At 42.8% G+C, this 18,959-nt stretch overlaps 1 protein-coding gene across 1 annotated transcript; it reads left to right on the top strand.

Annotated features, from left to right (window-relative positions):
• The first annotated feature begins 1,420 nt into the window (after positions 1 to 1,420).
• On the top strand, positions 1,421 to 17,919 carry LOC120041919 (dynein regulatory complex protein 9-like). Its single transcript, XM_038986801.1, has 7 exons — positions 1,421 to 1,431; positions 13,340 to 13,421; positions 13,682 to 13,843; positions 14,726 to 14,800; positions 15,817 to 15,948; positions 17,282 to 17,383; positions 17,556 to 17,919. Exons 1-7 carry the CDS (start codon positions 1,421 to 1,423, stop codon positions 17,661 to 17,663), a joined length of 672 nt encoding a protein of 223 aa, XP_038842729.1. The 3' UTR covers positions 17,664 to 17,919.
• The last annotated feature ends 1,040 nt before the right edge of the window (positions 17,920 to 18,959 follow it).

Here is an 18,959-nt window from a genome sequence, read left to right as displayed (position 1 = left end):
AAAATTTGTCTTCTGACAAATTTTAACTAGTTTATTCACGTCTATAAGACGTGAAGAGGGGGATTTGTAAGAAATTGTAATAGATACTGGAAACTTGTTTTAACAACTTCTCAACACAAGCTATCTTTTATACAACATGCACACACCCCCTCTTTCCCCAGACACATGCTGGTCTCATTAGTTACCAACCACAGACACACACACACCCCCCACTCAGGACAGGCCCCTGAAACAACATTAGGCATACACATTCTTTCCAAGGTTGGGACTCAAGACAAAGAACTATGTTAAGAGCCAATGGAACGTCGACACCAGGCCCGAACAGGACTACCCACGACCCAGAGCGACCAATCAGAAGGCCAGACTACCAGATCAACCTACATTTTTTACTGCATATATAATCTGCACAATATGTTTAGCGCTCTCTTCTCCGACGATTCCATATGAATCAGACAGAACGGGGCCGTGCAGCACGAATTGCCAGATATCTTTACCTTTGAATAAACTGCCTTATTATACAATTATACACCTCGTCCTATGTCTCAACTTGATCTCCTGTCTCCAGTAAATGTTTTATCAACACCAGAGCTAGGTTCCAGACAATTTAATAAAATAGAAGCCCACAACTCTGTGCTTCAAACAGAGATGTATTATGATTTATTATGCACACGAGACAACTTTTCATTAGGATCTTTTTCAGGTTAACCACTGAACTAAACACATTGCCATTGTTTACATTTGTCAAACATTTCCAAGGTGCAGAGCAGACTGTATTAACTGTGAATCCAAAAAGTACCCTGTATGCCATCTACCTCATACATAACGATCATGCTCTCTCTCTCTCTCTCTCTCTGTCTTCCTGGCATACAGTCAGTTTGTGGGTCACGTGATTGCTGATGTGTTGGCAGAGCTGCAAGAGAAAGGGACCTTTCACAGCTTGCTTTTCGCTGTGGAAGAAGAGAAAAGAAGGAAGGCCAACCTCTTGGACATAATAATCAGGTCAGGTTATGGTCAATATGAATATGTAGGCTAATAATTCATTGTCTGTGCAGGCAATAGTCAAATTCTTTCAAATCCCACACAAAGAGGAGGCTGCTGAGGGGAGGGTGGCTTGTAATAATATCTGGAATGTTGTAAATGGAATGGTATCAAATGCATGGATGTGTATGATACCGTTCCAGCCATTTCTATGAGCCTGTTTTATTTTGATTGAAAACAGAGCTATAATTTGTCTTTGCTTATTATAGGACTTGCATACAGTGTCTGCCTTAAAATTCAATCTAAAAAGGGATTACATTTGATGTTTTTTCCGATAGAGCTACACAACCTACTCCACATTTTCAAAGTGAAAGAAAGTTATAGAACATTTTCCCAAAAAATAAATATGTAGTGAGGGCCAGCCAGCGAGAGCATAGCAAACATGTCGCAGTGGTGGGTAGTATATGGGGCTTTGGTGACAAAACGGATGGCACTGTGATAGACTACATCCAGTTTGCTGAGTAGAGTGTTGGAGGCTATTTTGTAAATGACATTGCCGAAGTCAAGGATCGGTAGGATAGTTAGTTTTACGAGGGTATGTTTGGCAGCATAAGTGAAGGAGACTTTGTTGCGAAATAGGAAGCCTATTCCAGATTTAATTTTGGATTGGAGATGCTTAATGTGAGTCTGGAAGGAGAGTTTACAGTCTAACCAGACACCTGGTATTTGTAATTGTCCACATATTCTAAGTCAGAACCGTCCAGAGTAGTGATGCTAGTCGGGCGGGAGGGTGCGGGCAGAAATCGGTTCAAGAGCATGCATTTAGTTTTACTAGCATTTAAAAGCAGTTGGAGGCCACGGAAGGAGTGTTGTATGGCTTTGAAGCTCGTTTGGAGGTTTGTTAGCACAATGTCCAAAGAAGGGCCAGATGTATACAAAATGGTGTCGCCTGCGTAGAGGTGGATCAGAGAATCACCAGCAGCAAGAGCGACGTCATTGATATATACAGAGAAAAGAGTAGGCCCGAGAATTGAACCCTGTGGCACCCCCATAGAGACTGCCAGAGGTCTGGACAACAGGCCCTCCAATTTGACACACTGAACTCTATCAGAGAAATAGTTGGTGAACCAAGCGAGGCAGTCATTTGAGAAACCAAGTCTATTGAGTCTGCCGATAAGAATGCGGTGATTGACAGAGTCGACAGCCTTGGTCAGGTCAATGAAGACGGCTGCACAGTACTGTCTTTTTTCGATCCATGGCGGTTATGATATCTTTTAGGACCTTGAGCGTGGCTGAGGTGCACCCATGACCAGCTCGGAAACCAGATTGCATAGTGGAGAAGGTATGGTGGGATTTGAAATGGTCAGTGATCTGTTTATTAACTTGGCTTTTGAAGATTTTAGAAAGGCAGGGCAGGATGGATATAGGTCTATAACAGTTTGGGTCTAGAGTGTCTCCCCCTTTGAAGAGTGGGATGACCGTGGCAGCTTTCCAATCTTTGGGGATCTCAGACGATACGAGAGGTTGAATAGGCTAGTAATAGGAGTTGCAACAATTTCGGCAGATCATTTTAGAAAGAGAGGGTGCAGATTGTCTAGCCCAGCTGATTTGTAGGGAACCAGATTTTGCAGCTCTTACAGAACATCAGCTGTCTGTATTTGGGTGGGGGAGGCGGCGAGGGGGGGGGGGGGGGGGGGGGCTTGGGCAAGTTGCTGCAGGGGGTGCTGAGATGTTGGCCGGAGTAGGGGTAGCCAGGTGGAAAGCATGGCCAGCAGTAGAAAAATCCTTATTGAAACTATCGATTATCGGAGATTTAACGGTGGTGACAGTGTTTCCTATCCTCAGTGAAGTGGGCAGCTGGGAGGAGGTGCTCTTATTCTCAATGGACTTAAGTGTCCCAAAACTTTTTGGAATTAGTGCTACAGGATGCACATTTCTGGTCAAGGGCAGTCAAGTCTGGGGTGAACCAAGGGCTATATCTGTTTTTAGTTCTACATTTTTTGAATGGGGCATGCATATTTAAGATGGTGAGTAAAGAACTTTTGAAGAGCAACCAGGCATCCTCTACTGACAGGATGAGGTCAATATCCTTCCAGGATACGCGGGCCAGGTTGATTAGAAAGGCCTGCTCGCTGAAGTGTTTTAGGGAGCGTTTGACAGTGATGAGGGGTGGTCGTTTGACCGTGAACCCATTACGCACGCAGGCAATGAGGCAGTGATCACTGAGATCCTGGTTGAAGACAGCAGAGGTATTTAGAGGGTAAGTTGGTCAGGATGATATCTAAGAGGTTGGTTACGGATTTAGTGTTGTATCTGGTAGGTTCCTTGATAATTTGTGTGAGATTGAGGGCATCTAGCTTAGATTGTAGGACGGCCGGGGTGTTAAGCATGTCCCAGTTTAGGTCACCTAACAGTACGAACTCTGAAGATAGATGGGGGCGATGAATTCACATATGGTGTCCAGGGCACAGCTGGGGGCTGAAGGGGTCTATAACAAGCGGTAACGGTGAGAGACTTGTTTCTGGAAAGGTGGATTTTCAAAAGTATAAGCTCGAATTGTTTAGGCACAGACCTGGATAGTATGACAGAACTCTGCAGGCTCTCTCTGCAGTAGATTGCAACTCCGCCACCTTTGGCACTTCTACCTTGTCGGAAAATGTTATAGTTAGGGATGGAAATTTCAGGATTTTTGGTGGCCTTCCTAAGCTAGGATTATGACACAGCTAGGGCATCCGGGTTGGCGGAGTGTGCTAAAGCAGTGAATAAAACAAACTTAGGGAGGATGTTTCTAATGTTAACATGCATGAAACCAAGTCAACAAATGAGAGCGCATGGGGATTGGGAGTGATGCTGGGGGCTGCAGGGCCTGGGTTAACTTCTACATCACCAGAGGAACAGAGGAGGAGTAGGATAAGTGTACGCCTAAAGGCTAAAAGAACTGGTCGTCTAGTGTGTTTGGAACAGAGAGTAAAAGGAGCAGATTTCTGGCCGCGGAAGAATAGATTCAATGCATAATGTACAGACAAGGGTATGGTAGGATGTGAGTACAGTGGAGGTACACCTAGGCATTGAGTGACGATCAGAGAGGTTTTGTTCTTAGAGGCACCATTTAAGCCAGGTGAGGTCACCGCATGTGTGAGGGGTGGAACAAAAGGGCTAGCTAAGGCATATTGAGCAGAGCTGGAGGCTCTACAGTGAAATAAGACAATAATCACTAACCAACATAATGACATTAGGGAGAGGCATGTGTAGCCGAGTGATCATAGGGTCCATTGAGTAAGTTGGCGAGCTGAAGACACGGCAATTCAGACAGCTAGCAGGCCGGGGCTAGCAGGCTAGCAGATGGGCCTCAGGGGGACGTCGCAACGGAAGAGCCTGTAGAAACCCCCTCGGACGGTTACGTCAGCAGACCAGTTGTAATGGATCAGCGTGGATCCGTGTCGGCAGTAAAGGGGTCCAGGCCAAATTGCAAAAGAGGTATTGTAGCCCAGGAATTGACTGATGGATCTCTGCGGCTAGCCAGGTGATGGCTAGCTCGAGGTTAGCTCCAGGCTAACTGGTGCTTGCTTCGGGACATAAACGTTAGCCAGTTTTAGCCACTCGGATAGCAGCTAGCTAGCTGCGATGATCCGGTGTAAAGTTTCAGAGCTTGCGGTAGGAATCCGGAGATATCGTGGAGAAAAATCAGTCCGATATGCTCTGGGTTGATATCGCGCTGTGCAGACTGGCAGGATTTGATCGGGCTGAGGCCGACGTAAATCTTAAATACTTGGTGGAAGCACCTTTGGCAGACATTACAGCTGTGAATTCTACCAACTTTGCACAACTCTTAGGGCAAAATATATCCATTGTTTTTGTCAAAATTGCGAAAGTTCATTACATTTGGTTGGGGATCATTGACAGAAAGCGATATTTAAACCTCGTCTCTGATTTCTTTTAAGCAGATTTAAGTCAGGACTGAGACTAGACCACTCAGGAACAGTCAACACCTCTTGGAAAGCCCTTCTGGTGTCTTTTGCATAAAAATGTGTGTAGTTGTTCACAGAAGACTGAGGTGGGTTTCTCTGTAACTTTTTAACTGGGCTTTTCTTCTTTCATATTTATTTTGATCCTAACAAACTCCTCAGTTCCTGCCGGTGACAAGCATACCCATAACATGATCCCAATACTTGGAAATACAAAGAGATCAACAACATTGCATTCACTCCATATTCCTGGCCTGTATGACAAAGTGAAAAGAAATAGCCGGTGTTAAAAAAAAATCCACTAGATGGGAACGGAGGTAAGATGGCAGACTCTACACAGCGGTGCAGATTGCCTCAAGATAAAATCATAATATTCAATATCTGTAAGACTAAATATTAGAACTTTACATACTCGTGGGTAATAACCTTCAATCTGGATAACACAAAACAACTCATCAGGCTTAAGAAATGTATCGACAAATATTACAACAACAAGCAACACCAAACATGACAGAGTAATAAACAAGGAGAACCAATCTCCAAAAGAAAATGAGACTGACGGACACAGACGATTTATGCTTTTCACTACCGGGAATGGTTACGGTGGAAACCAATCTGTTAAAATCGATCGACGACAAACTGCATACTTGAATTAGTTAGGAAAGATATAAAGGAGTTGAAGGCGAGCCTCGAGACGAGTGACGAAAAAGCTGCGACAATGGAGAAAGAAACAAACAAGCTTAAAGGGACAGTCAATAAGATTGAAATGGACGTTAAATGAACTTAAAGGAGAACATCTTTCTGAGAGAAGCCTTACTTGACATACAGAATAGATCTATGAGAGAAAATATGGTACTTACTGCTATCCAAGAAAAAGGAGAAGTTCCTGAAAATGTGGTGAAGGAATTCCTTCTTACAGCGCTTCAGAACCCACGCGAAGCTGTTGACAAAATCCAACTTGAACGTGTACACTGTTTCGGACAGAGAGGACCCGAGATATGAGCGCCCAATCTTTGCCAAATTTGCTTTCTTTAAAGATAAAATAATGGTTGAAAGCCTGGGTAAAAGACTCACTGGCATGAAAATAGACATGAATGATAAGTTCCGAAGGAAATTGCAGAACGGCGCAAAGCTCTGTACCCAATCTTCAAGGAGAAGATATTAAAAAGGAAAAGTGTAGCTCTCGTAGTCTATAAACTGTATATTGATAACCAAATGTTCCGAGACACAGACTACTCCATGGCTATTCTAAATATTACAAAGTTCCCATAGAGGATTCTAATAATGAAACACTCAATATTAGCCATGGTTGGGATTGTAATTTAAAAAAATATCTAGAAAAGCAATAAAATACAACAATTTAAATAAATATACTACAACTACACTATACCATTCTAGGTAGGGAATGTTGGAAAAATAATTAGTATTAGACTTTCCATTTATTGTATTTTATGAATTGATAAGATAGCATTGAAGAAAGGATAATTAACTAAATTGTACATCTTAAAATACAAGGAACTGGAACACAAAAGTACTGAATCAACATGGAAGAGATAAAACACAGAGGACACAGTATGTGGGTATGTGCAGGAGTATTGTGATGGAAGGTGGGGTGTGTGTTTTTGTGTTTGAAAAAGTGTGGAGTTGAGTCAGTGAAAAAGGATAGTGGTTGCAAATCCCAGAGCCCATGTGTGCTTGTGAGCAGGGGTTATGAGAGCTTTCAATTTTGTGCAGATGTGGGATATACATTTTAAAATATATCATACATGTAGTTGATTTATTTATTGGCCTATCCCCAACCCTATACCTGAGCGACCCATACGCTAAGGAGAAGTCCTTATCTGTTTTATGGACCTACCGTAAGTAGCCTATACGCAGCCAAATCAGAAAGATGAATGTGGTCTGAGACCTACTAAAGCAGCACCACACACTCAAGATTCTGAGCCTGCCTGGCAGGGTTGGTCCTACAAAGCCAAATCCCCCTGATGGGAGAGCATAATATACAAGGAAATTCTCAAAGCTGCTAATGAGAACCTTGAAGACCTTGTACCTAACTGGTGGAGATTCCAGTGGGGTGTCCCCACCCAGGCAGTGGCAGTGCTGGCAACACTAGCTGCAGTAACCAATGGGGAGGGGGTCACACTCGGACAATCAGAGAGGGGGCATATTATTGTGGCCCTGGTGGCAAAGGTCTGACAACACAGAGATGCTTGGGAATATGGTCACAACGGGGGACCGTTGGGGTGTAGCTGAGTTTCATCAGCTAGGACGTGACAATGGTTAATCAAATCTCCCTATTATTGCTACGTTTTGCATGCCTTCTCAAACAGCTTCAACTGTATATCAAGTTCTTTCTTGAGTTGGGCTCAGTGATGGAACAACTGAATAGTGGGGAACAATTGGAGGTTTACTTAGTAGCAATGCAAATATCATGGTATAGCTATATGGATACTCAATCACTATGGTACTTTTAAATGGTGAGTTTACAAACATATATTATGATAAATAGATTTGAAACGTGTATCTCAATATGGTAAATGGTGAAATAAGTATAGCCAGTTATAATGAATGGCTTAGCAGATAATAAGAAAAGACGATCAGTATTTACCTGGCTAAAAGAGAAGAAGTTTAATATATATTGTTTACAGGAAACTCATTCAACTATTTTAGATGAAGTTGTGTGGAAAAAGGACTAGGGAGGCGAAATATATTTCTCCCATGGGCAAAGAAACTCGAAAGGGGTAATGATATTAATTAACAGTAATTTTGATCCGAATGTGCAAATTGTCCAAACAGATCATCAAGGTAGATGGGTGAATGTAAATACACTGCTCAAAAAAATAAAGGGAACACTAAAATAACACATCCTAGATCTGAATGAATGAACTATTCTTATTAAATACTTTTTTCTTTACATAGTTGAATGTGCTGACAACAAAATCACACAAAAATGATCAATGGAAATCAAATTTATCAACCCATGGAGGTCTGGATTTGGAGTCACACTCAAAATTAAAGTGGAAAACCACACTACAGGCTGATCCAACTTTGATGTAATGTCCTTAAAACAAGTCAAAATGAGGCTCAGTAGTGTGTGTGGCCTCCACGTGCCTGTATGACCTCCCTACAACGCCTGGGCATGCTCCTGATGAGGTGGCGGATGGTCTCCTGAGGGATCTCCTCCCAGACCTGGACTAAAGCATCCGCCAACTCCTGGACAGTCTGTGGTGCAACGTGGCGTTGGTGGATGGAGCGAGACATGATGTCCCAGATGTGCTCAATTGGATTCAGGTCTGGGGAACGGGCGGGCCAGTCCATAGCATCAATGCCTTCCTCTTGCAATAACTGCTGACACACTCCAGCCACATGAGGTCTAGCATTGTCTTGCATTAGGAGGAACCCAGGGCCAACCGCACCAGCATATGGTCTCACAAGGGGTCTGAGGATCTCATCTCGGTACCTAATGGCAATCAGGCTACCTCTGGCGAGCACATGGAGGGCTGTGCGGCCCCCAAAGAAATGCCACCCCACACCATGACTGACCCACCGCCAAACCGGTCATGCTGGAGGATGTTGCAGGCAGCAGAACGTTCTCCACGGCGTCTCCAGACTCTGTCACGTCTGTCACGTGCTCAGTGTGAACCTGCTTTCATCTGTGAAGAGCACAGGGCACCAGTGGCGAATTTGCCAATCCTGGTGTTCTCTGGCAAATGCCAAACGTCCTGCACGGTGTTGGGCTGTAAGCACAACCCCCACCTGTGGACGTCGGGCCCTCATACCACCCTCATGGAGTCTGTTTCTGACCGTTTGAGCAGACACATGCACATTTGTGGCCTGCTGGAGGTCATTTTGCAGGGCTCTGGCAGTGCTCCACCTGCTCCTCCTTGCACAAAGGCGGAGGTAGCGGTCCTGCTGCTGGGTTGTTGCCCTCCTACGGCCTCCTCCACGTCTCCTGATGTACTGGCCTGTCTCCTGGTAGCGCCTCCATGCTCTGAACACTACGCTGACAGACACAGCAAACCTTCTTGCCACAGCTCGCATTAATGTGCCATCCTGGATGAGCTGCACTACCTGAGCCACTTGTGTGGGTTGTAGACTCCGTCTCATGCTACCACTAGAGTGAAAGCACCGCCAGCATTCAAAAGTGACCAAAACATCAGCCAGGAAGCATAGGAACTGAGAAGTGGTCTGTGGTCACCACCTGCAGAACCACTCCTTTATTGGGGGTGTCTTGCTAATTGCCTATAATTTCCACCTTTTGTCTATTCCATTTGCACAACAGCATGTGAAATTTATTGTCAATCAGTGTTGCTTCCTAAGTGGACAGTTTGATTTCACAGAAGTGTGATTGACTTGGAGTTACATTGTGTTGTTTAAGTGTTCCCTTTATTTTTTTGAGCAGTGTATGTTATTGGACCATAAACAGATATGGCTTATTAACCTTTAATGACCTCTGTCATTGCCAACAAAGGGTATATAACAAAGTATTGAGATAAACTTTTGTTATTGACCAAATACTTATTTTCCACCATAATTTGCAAATAAATTCATAAAAAATCCTACAATGTGATTTTCTGGATTTTTTTTTCTAATTTTGTCTGTCATAGTTGAAGTGTACCTATGATGAAAATTACAGGCCTCTCTCATCTTTTTAAGTGGGAGAACTTGCACAGTTGGTGGCTGACTAAATACTTTTTTGCCCCACTGTAGGTATTAGAGGTCGACCGATTATGATTTTTCAACGCCGATACCGATTATTGGAGGACCAAAAAAAGCTGATACCGATTAAATCGGCCGATTTTTATATATATGTGTATGTAATAATGACAATTACAACAATACTAAATTAACACTTTTATTTTAACTTAATATAATACATAACTAAAATCTATGTAGTCTCAAATAAATAATGAAACATGCTCAATTTGGTTTAAATAATGCAAAAACACAGTGTTGGGAACAAAGTAAAAGTGCAATATGTGTCATGTAAAAAAGCTAACGTTTATGTTCCTTGCTCTGAACATATGAAAACTGGTGGTTCAATATTCCCAGTTAAGAAGTTTTAGGTTGTAGTTATTATAGGAATTATGACGCGTCGACTATTTCTCTCTATACCATTTGTATTTAATGTACCTTAGACTATTTGATGCTCTTATAGGCACTTTAGTATTCCCATCCCAATCTCGGTAGTTGATAGGCTTGAAGTCATAAACAGCACAGTGCTTCTAGCATTGCTAAGAGCTGCTGGAAAATGCAGGAAAGTGCTGTTTGAATGAATGCTTACGAGCCTGCTGCTGATTACCGATTGTTATGAAAACATGAAATCGGCCCTAGTTAATCAGATGACCTCTAATAGGTATAGAAGATCCCCTTATTGTATGGGACAATTTTAAATCCAATTCAGTACTCATCTCTAAAACAAAAGCAATTTATGTCAAAATAATACATATATTTTTATTTTTTATTGAACCTTTATTTAACTAGGCAAGTCAGTTAAGAACAAATTCTTATTTACAATTACAGCCTAGGAACAGTGGGTTAACTGCCTTGTTCAGGAGGAGAACGACAGATTTTTACCTTGTCAGCTCGGGGATTCGATCTTGCAACCTTTCAGTTACTAGTCCAACGCTCTAACCACTAGGCTACCTGCCACCCGGGCTTAGTGGGACTATCATTTGTTTTTCAACAGGACAATGACCCAACACACCTCCAGGCTGTGTAAGGGCTATTTGACCAAGAAGGAGAGTGATGGAATGCTGCATCAGATGACCTGGCCCGCCACAATCCCCCGACCTCAACTAAATTGAGATGGTTTAGGATGAGTCGGACCACAGAGTGAAGGAAAAGCAGCCAACAAGTGCTCAGCATATGTGGGAACTCCTTTAAGACTTTTGGAAAAGCATTCCAGATGAAGCTGGTTGAGAGAAAGCCAAGTGTGCGCAAATCTGTCATCAAGGCAAAGGGTGGCTATTTGAAGAATCTCAAATGATTTGTTTAACACTTTTTTGGTTACTACATAATTCCATATGTGTTATTTCATAGTTTTGATGTCTTCAAAATGATTCTACAATGTAGAAAATAGTAAAAACAAAGAAAAACCCTTGAATGAGTAGGTGTAATTTTAAATACATTTGCCAACATTTCTAAAAAATAAAAAAAAAGGGTTATTGTGTGTACATCGTGAGCATTTTTATTTATTTAATACATTTTGAATTCAGGCAGTAACAGAATAAAATGTAGAATAAGCACTGTGCAAGGCATTTGGAAAATATTCAGACCCCTTGATTTTCCCACATTTTGTTACGTTAGACTTATTCAAAATTTTAAAAATCCTCAATCTACACGCAATACCCCATAATGACGTGAACAATTTTTTTTTATAAAAAAAAAAAAACATGCCTTATTTACATAAGTATTCAGACCCTTTGACATGAGACTCGCAATTGAGCTCAGGTGCACCCTGTTATCATTGATCATCCTTGAGATGTTTCTACATCTTCATTGGAGTCCACCTGTGGTAAATTCATTTGATTGGACATGATTTGGAAAGTCACACACCTGTCTATATAAAGTCCCGCAGTTGACAGTGCATGTCAGAGCAAAAACAAGCCATGAGGTCAAAGGAATTGTCCGTTGAGCTCCGAGACAGGATTGTGTCAAGGCACAGATCTGGGGAAGGGTACCAAAGAAAATTCTGCAGCATTGAAGGTCCCCAAGAACACAGTGGCCTCCATTCTTAAATGGAATAAGTTTAGATCCACCAACAATCTTCTTAGAGTTGGCCGCCCGGCCAAACTGAGCAATCGGGGGAGAAGGGCCTTGGTCAGGGAGGTGACCAAGAACCCGATGGTCACTCTGACAGAGCTCCAGGGTTCCTCTGTGGAGATGGGAGAACCTTCCAGAAGGACGACCATCTCTGCAGCACTCCACCAATCAGGCCTTTATGGTAGTGGCCAGACGGAAGCCACTCCTCCGTAAAAGGCACATGATAGCCCGTTTGCCAAAAAGCACCTAAAGGACTCTGAGCATGAGATACGAGATTCTCTGCTCTGATGAAACCAAATTGAACTCTTTGGCCTGAATGCCAAGTGCCATGTCTGGAAGAAACCTGGCACCATCCCTACAGTGAAGCATGGTGGTGGCAGCATCATGCTGTGGGAATCGCTGCCAAAGGTACTTCAACAATGTACTGAGTAAAGAGTCTGAATACTTACAGTACCAGTCAAAAGTTTGGACACACCTACTCATTCAAGGGTTTCTTTATTTTTACTATTTTCTACATTGTAGAATAATAGTGAATACATCAAAACTATGAAATTACACATATGGAATCATGTAGTAATCACTGGGTTGAGATTGGGTGATTGTGGAGGCAGGTCAACTGATGCAGCATTTCATTACTCTCTTTCTTGGTCAAATAGCCCTTACCCAGCCTGGAAGTGTGTTGGGTCATTGTCCTGTTGAAAAACAAATGATAGTGGAACTAAGCGCAAACCAGATGGGATGGTGTTTCACTGCAGAATGCTGTGATAGCCATGCTGGTTAAGTGTGCCTTGAATTCTAAATAAATCACTGACAGTGTCACCAGCAAAGCACCATCACACCTCCTCCTCCATGCTTCACGATGGGAATCACACATGCGGAGGTCATCCGTTCACCTACTCTGCGTCTCACAAAGACACGGCGGTTGTAACCAAAAATCGCAAATTTGGACTCATCAGACCAAAAGGACTCATTTCCACCAGTCTAATGTCCATTGCTCGTGTTTCTTGGCCCAAGCAAGTCTCTTCTTATTATTTGTGTCCTTTAGTATTGGTTTCTTTGCAGCAATTCGACCATGAAGGCCTGATTCACACATTCTCCTCTGAACAGTTGATGTTGAGATGTGTCTGTTACTTGAACACTGAAGCATATATTTGGGCTGCAATTTCTGAAGCTGGTAATTCTAATGAACTTATCCCCCGCAGCAGAGGTAACTCTGGGTCTTCCTTTCCTGTGGCGGACCTCATGAGAGAGAGTTTCATCATAGCGCTTGATGGTTTTTGCGACTGCACTTGAAGAAACTTTCAAAGTTCTTGAAAATGTCCACATTGACTGACCTTCATGTCTTAATGATGGACTGTCGTTTCTCTTTGCTTATTTGAGCTGTTCTTGCCATAATATGGACTTGGTCTTTTACCAAATAGGGCTATCATCTGTATATCACCCCTGCCTTGAAACAACACAACTGATTGGCTCAAATGCAATAAGAAGGAAATAAATTCGACAATTTAACAAGGGACGCCTGTTAATTGAAATACATTCCAGGTGACTACCTCATGAAGCTGGTTGAGAGAATGCCAGGAGTCTACTCACACTTACACATTGAGCCTGATTACTGTCTGTGTGTATTGCAGGGAGGAGGGCAGCCGGCGGAGGACCAAAGCTCTTCAGAGACAGCTGCTTGACATCCGCAAGGAAAAAACTCTGGAGCTGCAGGTACCATAACTGAGGAAGACAACGGAGACACATTCCTTCACGTGCCCGATATGATTTTCAATCTAGTAATGGGCAAGATTAGAATTAGGCTACACATTGACTGACTCTTGGTGGTGCTCCAAGTTCCTTGAGGGTGTCAGACGTCGATGTCTTTGAAAATCGGGGTGCCTCCCGGTTTTTCATTCTCAGGTAAATACATGACAAAGTATTGGCAACTTATGTAATACTTTGCGCAAACTGTCTTAATGTTGTCCCTTTAGCGACGTGAGGAGATGACTGCCCACCTGAAGGACCAGCTACACGGGAGGAAAGCTAAGACTGGGCTGGAGAGGAAGTATGTGAAGAGCAGCGCGGAGCTGCTGGTGTACCAGGGACAGAAGATCAACACACACTCTGAGAAGCAGCTGGAGGATGAGATCAGGGTGTGTGTCTTTGTGGTACTGTCCAGAATCATCCCCTAGCCCCTAAGGCTGTGTTTACACAGGCAGCCCAAATCTGATCTTTTGCCCAATTAGTGGCAAACATCTGATCTTATTGGTCAAAAGACCAATTAGTGGTAAAAGATCTGAATTGGGCTGCCTGTGTAAACGCAGTCTAAGTGCCTCATGCAGTGGCGGATTGGCAATTCTGACAAATGCCAGATGGGCTGGACCATTTTTGTTGTTGGGTAGGCTGGTCGAAATTGACACACACACACAAATATATATTTTTATATAAAGACATGGCCGGCGGCCCATGGGCCTGTTAAGATTTGTTGTACAGAGTTTTGCGCAATTTCTATGTTCTACTAATCTATAATGAGCTTTTGGCTGACCAGTGGGCAACAGCCATCTAGTTAATGTGTATTGAGTTTCCACTTCCTCTGATGTTGAACCTCAAGTTAATTAGCCTATGATATTACTTAGTGCACATATGTATTTAAATGTCATGTGTCAACACTGCTCCCAGTGTCTAATTAGGGTGTGTAGGGTCAGGGTGTGTGTGTGGGGGGGGGGGGGGGGGGTGAGTTGGCGGCGCATGTAGTGATGGGGGCTGGTGTGGATGAAATGCCAGGGATGAATTCTTGTTCCAGTCCACCCATGAAGATCTCATAGAATTGGGTAGGTATTGCTTTTTGCTAATACCTACACATTTCTTGTAGCTATCCCATCCTTTCAGATCTACACAAGTGGCTAGGGGGTGTTTCTGGACAGAGCCTTTGGTGTGACTTGGCTACAGACTTTGTAGTAACTGTGAGGTTTGGCTGTACAGAGATGGTTACCACTACATGTGCATCTGTGTAATCATTGTTCCTCTGTCCTCAGCTACTGCAGGAGAGGTTGGAGGAGGAGAGGAGAGTTCATATGGAGACGGAGACTTTCCTCAAGAAACATCAGACAGTACGTGTGCAGTGGTGGTTGGAAAATGGCATGACATGACTTGTGTATAGGAGCATAATTTATCTTTTGTGTGACATATACAGTACCGGTCAAAAGTTTTAAAATACCTACTCATTCCAGGGTTTTCTTTATTTTTACTAATTTTCTACATTCTAGAATAATAGTGAACACATCAAAACAATGAAATAACACATGGAATCATGTAGTAACCAAAAAAGTGTTAAAAAACAACAGGAAAATGACCCAACACACCTCCAGGCTGTGTAAGGGCTATTTGACCAAGAAGGAGAGTGATGGAGTGCTGCATCAGATGACCAGGCCTCCACAAAAACCCCGACCTTACCCAAATTGAGATGGTTTGGTATGAGTCGGACCGCAGAGTGATAGAAAAGCAGCCAACAAGTGCTCAGCATATGTGGGAACTTCTTCAAGACTGTTGAAAAAGCATTCCAGGTGGTGAAGCTGTTTGAGAGAATGCCAAGAGTGTGCAAAGCAGTCATCAAGGCAAAGGGTGGCTATTTAAAGTATAAAATATAATGAGTTATTTGAACACTTTTTTGGTTACAACATGATTCCATATGTGTTATTTCATAGTTTTGATGTCTTCACTATTATTCTACAATGTAGATAATAGTTAAAAATAAAGGAAAACCCTTGAATGAGTAGGTTAGGAGCTGGAGCTGCCATCTAAATGCTGTTATTTTATTGCAATAGTAGAATCCCAAATCAATCCCTAGCACCTATTCAGGGTTCGGCAACCTTTACGACAGCAATAGCAATTAAAACATTTTTAATCACAAAAAATGTGTTGGGGGAGCTGTACAAGAAATTGATGAGCCCTTGTCTCTAGAGCAATAGCGGCCATAGCTGGGATTTAGCACCACGAATAGCTGCAGATCAAATCACTGCAAAATCTGACTTTCAGAACCACAAAACAGTGGACAGCGGCCGTCAGCAGAGCCATATTTGTCTGTCAGGTGAAGCTGCAACAATGTGTGTTTGTGTGCACCTCTCAGAGTCTGGATGAGAAGCTGGAGGTGTGGATGGAGCGCTATGAGAGAGACATGGAGGACAAGCAGCAGGAGCTCAACAGCCTGAGGAACAAAAAAGCTAACAATCTCTCCCAGCTCCAGGAGCTGGCAAAGAAGGTGAGGACAAAGCCTGGGTTGATTTCATTAGGCACCAAACAGGGAAAAACAGACTGAAATAGGGAGGGACCACCTGGACTTTTCTAAAAAGAAACAGTAGTTTTCATTTTCCGTTGAATAATGTTTTGCTTCGGTGTGCCCTAATGAATACAAGCCTGGTCTGCATGGCTCACAACCCATTTCTTTCTGTAGTATACGGTTTAGCGCACTGACACTAGGTAATGAATAGGATAGTAGGCCTGATATACACTGAGTATACCAAACATTAGGAACACCGTCCTATTATTGAGTTGCACATCCCACCTGCAAATAAACTGTTATTACAAGTCCTCAGATCATTAAAGGGGAAATCTGCAGTTGCTACATACGTTTTTTTAACTTTTAAATGAATTGTACACTACATAGCCAAAAGTATGTGGACACCCCTTCAAAGTAGTGGATTCTATAACTAAACCCGAGATAGACCACAGTCTGTCGTTTTCAATATATTGGCGCGTTCTAGCATGCATCTACATATTTCCGTCGGGGAACGCCTACTCTGTGAAGTGCGCCTGTGCAATAACTCAATTCACCCTTGCACTCCTAAACAACGCAATTTTAAAAAACTTTTACCCTTTTGCAAAGTCTACAAAACATAGTCCACTCTGTTCATAACAGATTGTAGTTTTGAGAACAGAAAACTGTATTGAGATCAAATGTTTCATCAAGGAGAAAATGTGCAGAATGTCAGCCAAAATCCACCTTCTCCAACTGCAGGTCAGTGGGCTTCCTCTCACTACCATATTTGGTACTGAGTGGAAACGCCAAGCAGATGCTTCACATCTGGTGAAATATCTGTCTCATTGTTCTGTGACACAATCTTCATAGACAAACATTGGCAGTAGAATGGCCCTTACTGAAGAGTTCAGCGACTTTCAACGTGGAATTGTCATAGGATGCCACCTTTCCAAAAAGTCAGTTTGTCAAATTTCTGCCCTGCTAGAGCTGCACTGGTCAACTGTAGGTGCTCATATTGTGAAGTGGAAACGTCTAGGAGCAACAACAGCTCAGCCGCGAAGTGGTAGGCCACACAAGCTCACAGAATGGGACCGCCGAGTCCAGAAGCGCGTAAAAATGTCTGTCCTCGGTTGCAACACTCACTACCGAGTTCCAAACTGCCTCTGGAAGCAACGTCAGCACAAGAACTGTTCATCAGGAGCTCTATGTAATGAGTTTCCATAGCAGCTTTTTACTAAAATAGACTGCAAATTGCCGCTTTTAGAAAGTATACCCGTATGGAACAGAAATTGTACTCTGGATATTGACTCGGTCTTTGTACTTTCTTCTGTTCCAGTACAGAGACATTGAGCAGGTGGTCATCGAGGACAGGATGGAGAAAGAGGCCCTACGCAGGAAGCTGGAGAAGGAACATATGGAGCGAGACGCAGCCACCAAGGTAATCATTGAACAATCTTTAATAAATCACCACCACCTGCCCAGCAAGGAAACCAATCACATCCAGTGGCAGTGCAGTGTTTAATGCCATGCATCTTGTTCACAACTGTACTCCCCTCTTCTTTTGTTCATTACACTAAATCATTTTCTTATTCCCTGTCTGTCACTTGCAGATCCAGTCGTGGTGGAGGGGAACATTAGTGCGACGCGGCCTGGGCCCCTATAAGAAAGGCAAGAAGCCCAAGTCCAAGGAGGGAAAGAAGGGAAAGAAGAAAAAGTGAGGTGTCCCTTCTTCAAGAGCTCCAGTGAAAGGAAACCCAAAAAAATTCTCAATACAGACATGTTACTTTTCATCAATGTTCAATTCCTGATTACAGACAATCTAAGTCGACACTGGCCTGTAGGCAAATATATCTTCAATGAGAAAAGCTTTTTTTTTCTTTAACAGAGTAAAGTTGGCATGGTCATTTTGAATACTACTACCACCATTGCCAGGTTCTTACTTATATGCAGTCTAACAAGGGCAAGAATGGTAATAAACAAGCGTACTCATGAGACTGAAATGGGTAACTTTTATTAATGCACTTTAAAGAATTCCAAATATTAATTCCAGAAAATAATAATTCAATTTTGTACATGTTTTCAGGGACAATTTCTCAGCAAACGGTGTAAAAAGTTAAAAAGACCATGTTGCGGTCATGAAAGAAGGTCCTCTCTTTATCTGGTACCTACTTGTAAACATATGGAATGTATCTATTTTACTGTACAAATGTCACAGGGTCCAGACCCAGCAGTAGGGGCACATGATTTCTGCTGGAGAAAGCCCAAGTCAGTCGACATAAGTTAGGAGGGGGGAAAAATATCTAAACAAAACATTTATAATATATTTAAAATCACCTTTAACTTCCCTTTTCAGAACTCTGAGTCTTATCAAAACAAAGTTAAAATGGCAAAAACATACCTCTGATATATTTTTTCACTTCAGAAGCTACGTAGGCTGATTCCCAGTCTACATCGCTTTTACTGTAGGGATGTGCATCTATGTAGGCAGATTCCCAGTCTACATCGCTTTTACTGTAGGGATGTGCATCTATGTAGGCAGATTCCCAGTCTACATCGCTTTTACTGTAGGGATGTGCATTTAAGTAGGCATGCTACGTAGCTTTTACTGTTGGGATGTGCATCTATGTAGGCAGCCTACGTAGCTTTTACTGTAGGGATGTGCATCTATGTAGGCAGCCTACGTAGCTTTTACTGTAGGGATGTGCATCTATGTAGGCAGCCTACGTAGCTTTTACTGTAGGGATGTGCATCTATGTAGGCAGCCTACGTAGCTTTTACTGTAGGGATGTGCATTTAAGTAGGCATGCTACGTAGCTTTTACTGTTGGGATGTGCATCTATGTAGGCAGTCTACGTAGCTTTTACTGTAGGGATGTGCATTTAAGTAGGCAGCCTACGTAGCTTTTACTGTAGGGATGTGCATTTAAGTAGGCAGCCTACGTAGCTTTTACTGTAGGGATGTGCATCTATGTAGGCATGCTACGTAGCTTTTACTGTAGGGATGTGCATCTATGT

This window comes from Salvelinus namaycush, unplaced genomic scaffold, assembly GCF_016432855.1.
Source record: "Salvelinus namaycush isolate Seneca unplaced genomic scaffold, SaNama_1.0 Scaffold58, whole genome shotgun sequence".
Classification (NCBI taxonomy): Eukaryota; Metazoa; Chordata; class Actinopteri; order Salmoniformes; family Salmonidae; genus Salvelinus; species Salvelinus namaycush.
This window is presented reverse-complemented; position numbering and strand designations above follow the sequence as displayed.